The sequence below is a fragment of the Esox lucius genome, chromosome 14, assembly GCF_011004845.1.
Source record: "Esox lucius isolate fEsoLuc1 chromosome 14, fEsoLuc1.pri, whole genome shotgun sequence".
NCBI lineage: Eukaryota > Metazoa > Chordata > Actinopteri > Esociformes > Esocidae > Esox > Esox lucius.
Genome location: NC_047582.1, coordinates 26,437,917 through 26,447,917, shown reverse-complemented (window position 1 = coordinate 26,447,917; position 10,001 = coordinate 26,437,917). Strand labels below are relative to the sequence as shown.

General features: G+C 39.5%; 1 protein-coding gene across 1 annotated transcript; it reads right to left on the bottom strand.

The window, feature by feature from the left end:
* Positions 1 to 2,707: 2,707 nt before the first annotated feature.
* LOC105015264 (torsin-1A) lies at positions 2,708 to 8,181 on the bottom strand. Its single transcript, XM_010878293.5, has 5 exons — positions 6,970 to 8,181; positions 6,376 to 6,641; positions 6,036 to 6,211; positions 5,672 to 5,799; positions 2,708 to 3,181 (listed from the first exon to the last, which is right to left on the bottom strand). The coding sequence occupies exons 1-5, from the start codon at positions 7,157 to 7,159 to the stop codon at positions 2,928 to 2,930; spliced, it is 1,014 nt and encodes a 337-aa protein (XP_010876595.4). The 5' UTR covers positions 7,160 to 8,181; the 3' UTR covers positions 2,708 to 2,927.
* Positions 8,182 to 10,001: the final 1,820 nt, after the last annotated feature.

Genomic DNA, 10,001 nt, shown 5'->3' with positions numbered 1-10,001 from the left:
ACTTCTGACTGACTGGCATTTGCAAGGCTTTGGATATCCTTTTATATCCTTTCCCATCTTTATAAAGTTCCATTACCTTGTAACACAGGTCTTTTGACAGTTATTTTCTGCTCCCCATGGCTCAGTATCTAGCCTGTTCAGTACATCCACGTGAGAGTCAACTATCTCATTGACTTTTTATACACAGACACTAATTGCTATTTAAAAAGCCACAGATTCACCTTTAATTGCCATTTTCACCTGTGTGTCTGTAACAAGGCCAAACATTCAAGAGTATGTCAACTTTTGATCGGGGCCATTTGGGTTATTTCTGTTATCATTATGATTTAAAAAGGAGCCAAACAACTATGTGATTATAAATGGCTTCATATGATCACTATCCTTAAATATATTTGCTAAATCAAGGGTATGCAAACTAACGCCCTGATCCAGGTCTGGGAGGAGATCCCACAGGACACCATCAGCCGTCTCATCAGGAGCATGCCCAGACATTGTCAGGAGTGCATACAAGCACATGGGGCCATACACACAACTGAGTCACTTCATGAGTTGCCATGATGAAATGCATGCAAATTGGAACAGCCTGTGATTGAAATTGTTTACTTTGATTTTTGGTGTGGGTTTGAATCCAGCCCTTAATCGGTTGGTGATTTAGGTTGACAGTTGTTGCGTCATTTTGTTCTCAACGAATTACACAATTACAGTTAATATATTTCGTTCTACGAGACCCTGTGTGATTTAAGTGTTCCCTCGAACTTCAAACCAACTTTGAGCAGTACTTTCTGGAGCAGTGCATTTTGTGACTAACACCATGACAGCATGAATGCCAGTGATAGACCGGTGATCTTCTTTCTAAATATCTCTGGTACACGTCAACATGGTCACATGTCAGACGATCATAACATGCAGCAACCTTCCTTCCCGCGGCTTTACCTCCTTTTACTCGTTTGAACTTCAAAACAACTTTGAGATGTTCAGACTGGCCCAACGTAGGTTGCTTGTATTCAGATGTTTTTATACTATTTTAACTATTGCCATGTTATTAGCTTTTAGAATTGGGATAAGTTAACATGGGTTAAAAAGTCCATGAGTACAGTAATTTCTATTCAAAATGGTCATGCTTATTGGCCAATAATGCTATACCAATTTATAATACAAGGCCATCCTAACTTCACCAAAACGTAATTTGCATAATTAACATTATTTTACCCTCTAACAGTATCTCTCAAACTGTTCCAGCTAGAGCTCAAACCAACGTTCTCAGATGTTCAGACTATCCCAACTTAAAATCTGTAAACACTTATCAATGAGTATTAATGTAATTTATAACATTTCCACTCATTAACCCTAAAATATATTTTTATTTTAAGCTAGAGGGACCAAAACAGCATTGTTTCACATGGTTTGACAATCCATAATTCAGAGTTCTAAACGTTTTACCATAAGAAAGCTGGCAAGCACAATATATTTACTTCTGTAATGTAATCTATTCTCTACTGCAGTGTTTCTCAACCCTGCTCCTGGACACCCCCCTGCCGTGCATGTGAGCAGGGAGAGATCTAAAACATGCAGGACAGGGGTGTGCCCAGGACCAGGGTTGAGAAACACTGCAGTGGAGAATAGCCTTTTGTCCCAAGCGCAGGTTGTGTAATAATTTAACTGTCTAAACAAATTGTTTATGTGCCACAACTGTGAGGTGGGTGGAATATCCTGGCAAAAGAGAATTGCTTAAGAAGACGGAGGGAAAATTTGTCTGTGGGAAATGTCTGGGATTTTTTGTTTCAGCCCATGAAACAAGGAACCAACACTACATGTTGCATAGATATTTTTGTTCAATGAATGTATTATCTCACAGTTATACTTCAGAAATCCACTGTGACAGAACATTTGTTTGCCATATTATTTGCTTTATTTATAGTTAGTAGGCAGGGTTGTGTAACCTTGACCTAGCAGCGTTTCTCCACCACGTTCTCTGTGAGGGGGAGGCACACACTTTGACAGACAGCAACGCATATAGTGGAGCTGAACCGTTAGTCAAGGAGCTTTAGGCAGATAAAAAAAGTAACGTTGTTCCCCTTTAACGTTCACATGCAGAATTCCCTGAGAATAAAAGGAACGTTTTGCATAGAGAAAACATAAAACTCTGGAAACAGCACTTTGATGGGTTCAAAATGTTCACAGTGTTTCATCTCCTTTGATTCAACATCATTTTTCTGAGTAGTCCATCCATTCCTCTTCAGGAAGTGACATCCGAGCAACAACATTGATGCCCTCAACATTGCTGTCGAAATACCTGACCATCATGGTTCTGAGTTTAGTCACAGACTTCCTCTCCCCGACAAGTACAGTGTCCTCACCAAGAAAGTGCACTGTAGGGTAGTCAATAGATGGACAGCTGTGACACTGTATGGACACTATGGACAGCTGTGACACTGTATGGACACTGTAGGGTAGTCAATAGATGGACAGCTGTGACACTGTATGGACACTGTAGGGTAGTCAATAGATGGACAGCTGTGACACTGTATGGACAATGTATGGACAGCTGTGACACTGTATGGACACTGTAGGGTAGTCAATATATGGGCAGCTGTGACACTGTATGGACACTGTATGGACAGCTGTGACACTGTATGGACACTGTAGGGTAGTCAATATATGGGCAGCTGTGACACTGTACGGACACTGTATGGACAGCTGTGACACTGTATGGACAGCTGTGACACTGTACGGACACTGTATGGACAGTTGTGACTCTATGGACACTGTAGGGTAGTCCATCAGTGGACAGCTGTTCTTTTGTTGAGATCAACTAAATTGCAGTTGGTGACAAGACTGATTAGACATAAAATCATCTTTCATCCTACATTCATTATGATCAGTAAATGTGTCAGTCTGCAGCGTCCAACCGGAACGTCATGACCATGTCATACGTGTTCTCTGTAGAAGTCCAGCTTACTGCTGATGGTCTTGCAGCCCTTGACAGAGAAGATCTTCTCACTCTTGGGAAAGTATGTCATGTCTCTGACCACCTGGTCGACTAAGGTGTGATTGGGCTTCAGTCCCAGTGCGTCCATCTCTGCCATGCCACACTGCACCAGGTGTTTATACTCCAGAGGCAGGAAAGGGACGAAAAAGTCCACCAGGTTCTTGTCAATCAGACTGGTGTGCCAGAATCCACCTACACAGAGAAAGAGACAGGCAGAGAGCTGTCTGATGCACAGGTCTGAATGGATGGACATAGTGAAGAGGAATGCACGGAGTTCTGGAAGACCAGATTTTGGAGAGGAACCAAGACAGCATAGACCTACCACTTCCCTCTTTTTGTTGAGACCATCAGACAGGCCCAAATGGTCATATTGGACACCACACTTACACTGAAGTTCCATCTAATACCACCAGAGAAGGGGTCTTTAAGCAGTCCTGGGGCCTCATGTATCAAACGTGCGTACGCACTAATGTTCGTAAGCCACGAGTAGGCCGGTTTTGACGCAAAGGTTGGCATTTATCAATGTTCAACTTGATGGGAAAATGTGCGTATCTCAAATTTCAACCCATGTCTATGCACAGCCTAGTGGTTGAATTGGAAAAATACCATGGCATTTTGGAAAAGCTGGTGCTGGAATCTCAATTGAAACACATGGGAAAAATTTTATCAATAGAAATATGAAGTCTACAGGAATGCACAAAATGTTTCCTGCAACATCATAGGCCTATAGGTTACGGATGTAGCAAGCTTCAAAACTCTACAGCCTGTAGCTGATCCAAAAACTGTTAGGACTAATACGTTGAGCTTTCAATGGGCATATCCATACAGTTTGAAAACAAGGCGAACAATAGCCCCATGTGCAGTTTGACCGCTGCTAAACTGCAGAGCCCCGCAACCCCACTGCAGATACTTGTTCTGTAGCAAAAATAGCTAAGGTCCACATGACTTGAACTGGGCTTGACCAATTCACATACATTTTATGTGGGTATTGATATGTTTCTTGAATGTGAGGTTGAAATGTTATGATGAGCCTAATGGCAAATGGCTACTTACTGCAGCCCTCCCACAGCGACATGTCAGTGTCTCCATTTAGAAAGTTTCCACTGAGATCTCCCCAATGATGTCAGCGATTTGCTAGTCAATGGGAGAAATATCTGTCACACTTTGCCCACCTCCTGTAGTTTGGACACTGGTTGTGAGTGTCACAAATCGATTTCTCGTGTCCACCTTAATTGATCTCTGATAACTTTATGTACAAAAGCAGCCACCTCTTGCAATGTGGAATATTTGTGACTGCTTGTCGGGCTACTTGATGTGTTTTGATAAAGGACATGTTTTTAGATTCTATGTTAGATTCTTATGTAGTCAATAGGGCTAATTTGGCTACCTTATATGGGTATTTGTAGGAGTTCATTAGGCGAGGACCATAAGCTCATTCATGTACGCAAAAGTATAGTATGGGTCTGATTTATCAACGGAAGCATGCATGTGTGTTGCGTACGCCAAGTTTGATAAATCCCAATAATTCTGTGCACACAACTCGTAGGATTTCCACATACGCCATAATTTAGTTAGAAATGTACGCCAGATTGATACATGAGGCCCCCGGACTCTGGCATTATAATTTAGACACCCCGCTAGTAGTGAACTCAATATATTGGACATGATTCACCACAACTCCTTCCACTTCATCCCCAGTGCACCATTTAACACGGATAATCCTTAGGGCTACCAAAGTCATATTTAAATTATAACAGGAAGAAAAGAGAATGTCCATTGGAATACAAGAAGAAATACTAAAATATTAGGATTTAACTGACATTCTGTGCACCTATTGTAAAATCCCTCCACCTTGTTAACACACTCACTCACAAAAAGGCTTCAGGTGATGGTCATCAATGTCAATTAAACCTTTGAAACAAGATTCACCCGATGCTTCATTTCAACAGAGCAAGGATTGTTGAATTGCACATAGTAAACAGCAGCGGAGCACCATTTACATGTGGAAGTCTGGTGACGTCTCTAAAACAGCAATTATTTGTTTTTAGAGCAGTGGATAGGGTCACAGAAAATAGAGCCACATCACCTTGTAAGCTGTGGATGTTAATGATAATCCAACAGTAACTACGGAGCTCAGTACACTGAAGAGTGAAAAGAGTTTGAGTCTATTGCTGTGGCAGCTGTGGAAGAATACGGTTCTTCAACAGCTGGAGACATTAAATGAAAATAAGCTGCACTTGGCATTGAACAAGTTGATACAGTAGTATTTTTGTCAAACAACAAATACCAAGTTAATTTGGTAAAGTGGTAGGCCAGTCCAAACGGTGTGTGGCAATGACTGAATTACATGCACACAATTTTACTTGGTGAGCTGACCAACAACGAGATGGGTCTCATTAATGGCCAGATTGCAATCAATAAACGCTTTCATCCAACTCTTTACCACAAGATGGAGGGATATGTGCAAAGGCTCCTGACAACGGCACAGTTTTATATTTAACATAGACTTTTATTACTTTCTACTTTTACACCATTGAATAAGGGTTTGAATTAACTGATTAAATGTATAATAACAAGGGGGCACAAAGCAAATGGTGAGCTCTGATCAGCTGAACAGGGCTGACAGAAACGTAAAGTACATATCCTTTAAAATAATTCATAAACTCACAGAAAGAAACTTACTATTCTTGTTGTTGAACACAGACAGGGAGAGAGCCATTTCCAGGTCTTTCAACTCGATCTCTTCTCGGTCTTTCCCTGCTCTCCAGAAGTCAAGAGCCACTTGCATGATGTTCTCACCTCCTGAGTTGCTATGAAGATGAGCAACACACCCCAGTAAATATTAGACACAAAAAATGACTTTCATTTTTCTGATTTACTGAACTGTAAGTCAGTTGTCAAACCATGGTTGGTAAATATAGGCAAGCAGTTGTGTGGAGTACCTGGATGATGGATAACAGTACAATCCTATAACAGTAAATCATCCTTTGAAAATGCTAAAGTATCCAAAAACATTACATAATTGATCATAAATACACACCCCTACCTGAGGAAGATGAAGATGGCTTGGCGGTAGGAGATGTCATCCAGTGTCTCATAGTAGTCCAGATAGGGCTTTATACTGTCAATCAGACCGAGAGGCATTTTATCCATTTCATCAAAGATGAACATGGACTGGGGGCAGTTGGTGACGTTTCCTTTAATCCAGTGCTGCAGCTGAGACTGGGGAATATGAATTGACAAAAAACACAGCATTATTTAAAATAATGAACAGCTTAACAGGCAGGGTTTCAAACATGTATCCTGCATTTTTTTTACACCTCTTCCTTAATGATAATTTCCCCTGCTACTACTTCTTATGTTCTTTTAGAACAATGGAAATGTACCTTGTAGTTCTCAATCTGGCTCTGATGAGGGAAGTGAGCTGTAGCCACAAACTGGTGAATAAAACTGCTGGCCATGCCCTTCTTGTAGATGTTTTCTGCAATGAGATAGCTTACAAAGTTCTTCCCGGTTCCAGTCCAGCCGTGTAAAGAAAGCACCAAGGCCTTCTTTGGGTTTTTATTCTTCATGAAACCCGTTATAGCTTTCAGAACAACTCTGGAAACAATATGTTGACCAAACAATTTCTGATCTAGGTCCACTTCCAAACCTGAGGAGGTAGAAATCAATGAGTCGATTTATGCAGACTGTAATGTGGAACACGGTCTCTTCACGAACTGGGTGATTTAAATCATGAATTCTGATCGGATGATAGGTGTGGTATATGAGACCGTATACCACGGGCAAAGTCGTTGTTTTTTTATACATATTTTCTCGATTTTACAACAATCTTTCAAATAAAAACATAAAGGGCAGTGGTGTTCTCGCTGGTAATCAGATCGTAGTGCAGATGGGCAAGGAATGACCAGAATCCACTAACTACAATCCCCACACCCTCAAACAAGTATTATGACATTGACACCAAACGTTAGACGTACCTGTTTTATTGAAGGAGATCCACTCCGGTCTACAACATTCTTCAAAATAGTAAAAAATGTTCTGGTAGGTAGCGAGGAATCCAGTGAGAGCCGCTGCCATTCCAACCGCTATGCTAGTACTGATGGGCTCAAATGCCGCGGCAGTGTTGATGTTCAACAACAGAACACCAATCAGAAATACTTGTAGCATCGTTAGCTTAATCTTCGGGAGTTTTCCTAAATTAGCTAGCAGCAGTATATATTTGCCTGAAGTAACTTATTGCAGAGTTGTTAAAATAGAGACTTTATTTTAAGAGTATACTCAAAACAACTTGAGAGTGGGCTGTGCTGTGCCAAAGTACGAGTGTCTGTGTGTGCTCACGCGTCATGGTCTAAAGTGCGAGGTTGAAAACGAAATAGCTGCATTCTTCACTCAAACCTCTGCTGATCTCCCTTCATCTAAATACAAGTGTAGCCTACATAAACTGTAAATCCATTAGACACTCACCAGCCAGTTGGCCTATATTTCATTATCTGGCAGACTTTTTGTCTGAACCTAATCCCGAAATGCACTGTAAATCTCGCGTAATTTGATCTGCCAACGGGATATTGGGGAAAAAAGCGATATCAATTTCTATTTGCAAATGTATTTAGGGATTAGATCAGTTAGTCTGATTCGAGACAATAGCAAGTTCTGTTAAACGACTGATATTTTAACTGAAGAGCATATTCAAAGCGGCTGTGCTGGTTGGGCTTGTGTACATGCGCTCATGCGCGATGTACATGACGTAACGCTCTATTGAGCAATGTAGGAAAATAAAACCTCTTATTTTACACACGAGTTAGGCATAAGGTTGGAAGATACTTCTCATTAAAAAAAAACTTTACAGTGAAATAAAATAGGTCAAAGTATTTTGGAGTAGGCTGTGGCTATATCTCAACATACAGCTCCCCTACAACCACTTGTGACTGTATGTGTCTAGCTCATGAAAATGCTTTGGAGTCACTTGTGGGGACATTTTGGAGCACATTGTGGAGTGTTTTTGGTGAGTTTATGTACTACCTCGTGGAACTTTGATAAAACTGACTAGTAGATATTTCATAATTAAAAATGAATAATTAAGTCTAACATGGTAAAAGCAAAACCATCCCTTTGATAGAGAAAAACTTAACATAGCCTAGACATCACTGACAACATTTAGAGACAACACTGGCATACCAAGGACAAAAAAGTAATAGGTTGAAGATGAGTGCAAATTATGCTTAAAATATGGTGGATGCTCAATTTCGACATGGTAGTCTTATCTGTTGCACATGCTACCATACTCCTTCAATTTGACTCAATTGCAAATTCAGAGTGCCATTTAGAATTGCCACTTGTAGCCGCATAACTATTTATCTCACTTGTACATACATTATACTTAATACCTATACATTTTCTGTAAATTTGTAAATGTTCCACTGCACATGTAGACTTGCCATATGTAATGCATTTGCATTAATTGCACACCAATACATTTCACTTATACTACCATACATTTAACACTTTTGACTTTTTCTGCACTCCTCTATTTGCACTTCTGGTTAGACGCAAACTGCATTTCGTTGTTCTGTATTTGTACTTGTTCAATGACAAAGTTGGATCTAATCTAATCTTATACAGTAGGCCTGAATAGGCAGTTTTAAATATAAATGCAGTAGTTAACGTGGTAATCAATGTTATAAGTCACTGATTTGTCTGAATATTTGAATAAAATGCATTTTCAAATCTTTTTTGTAATGAACTATGATTTATTTCTAATGTTAGATTTTTCTAAAGAAAAACAACAAAACTAAAAGAAAAACGTTTTAATCCATGGACCTACCAGAAGAGGGCATGATGGGATTGCAGTAAATAGCATGCCTTGACTTCTCAGTGGAATTATTCTGCCCCAGAACTGCCTATAGTCTTGTGTTTGGGTATTGCTCAAATGTTTAAACGTCAGAGAACACTGAAAGCAGTTGAAAGCTGGAAATCAGACAAACATGAGACAGATTGGTTTTATGTAGATCTGATATTTAAATCCTTTGCATAGTGTTATCTGTGGGTAGAGCAAAAAGTTGTGAGAGTATCTGATCAGTCAAAACTAAATAAATAAGTTGACGCAGCCCTGCTGCTAAATTATGATAAATTTAAAACAAATCGGATTCTTTCAGTTATTACAGTTATGTCCTATATGTCTCTGGGGATATGTCTTATTATATGTCTAATTTTATGTCTCATTTGTCTCTGGGGATATGTCTATTTACATATTATATGTCTCTGGATATGTCTAATTACATGTCTCATATGTCTCTGGGAATATGTCTAATTACATGTCTCATATGTCTCTGGGGATATGTCTCATTTTATGTCTCATATGTCTCTGGGGATATGTCTAATTACATGTCTCATGTCTCTGAGGATATATCTTATTATGTGTCTCATATGTCTCTGGGGATATGTCTAATTACATGTCTCATGTCTCTGAGGATATATCTTATTATATGTCTCATATGTCTCTGGGGATATGTCTAATTACAGGTCTCATGTCTCTGAGGATATGGACAAAATCTCCTTTTTACGGCGTCATCAGGATGTTATCAGGATGAACTACCCTGCTCAGGAACAGAACAACAGATTTTGCTCAGGCTTTCAATCCTGAAACATTTTTGTTTTTCAGATCAGATGTTGTATCTGCTTCATACGGTATTTTCAGTTCTATTTTAACCATCCCAAAATGCACCATCAAGTAGAAAGATTGGTAGAAAGTGCTTTTCTGATAAAAAAATAATCGTGCTTACACTTGAAGGTAATATCATGGTGACATTATAGCTCTGCTATAGGAACAGAGACTATGCCAATGCAAAGATGTACATAATTTAATCTCACAGTTATGTTGTTCCAAACTGTACATATGTGTCAAATGCACTCTTTAGATATAAATATGTTCTTGACAATAATTACGATGGGTCAGTTTGACACAAGTGTGGTAATTATAGTTTTAGCTATCTAAGTCATTCATTTGTCCTAG

Bases quoted from the DNA above. Each gene is read 5' to 3' on its own strand.
- LOC105015264 (XM_010878293.5), bottom strand. From the start codon at position 7,159: ATGCTACAAGTATTTCTGATTGGTGTTCTGTTGTTGAACATCAACACT. The intron at 6,642-6,969 runs GTACGTCTAACG...CTACCTCCTCAG, and splicing joins GATCTCCTTCAATAAAACAG to GTTTGGAAGTGGACCTAGAT. The intron at 3,182-5,671 runs GTAAGTTTCTTT...TTCTCTGTGTAG, and splicing joins TGTGTTCAACAACAAGAATA to GTGGATTCTGGCACACCAGT.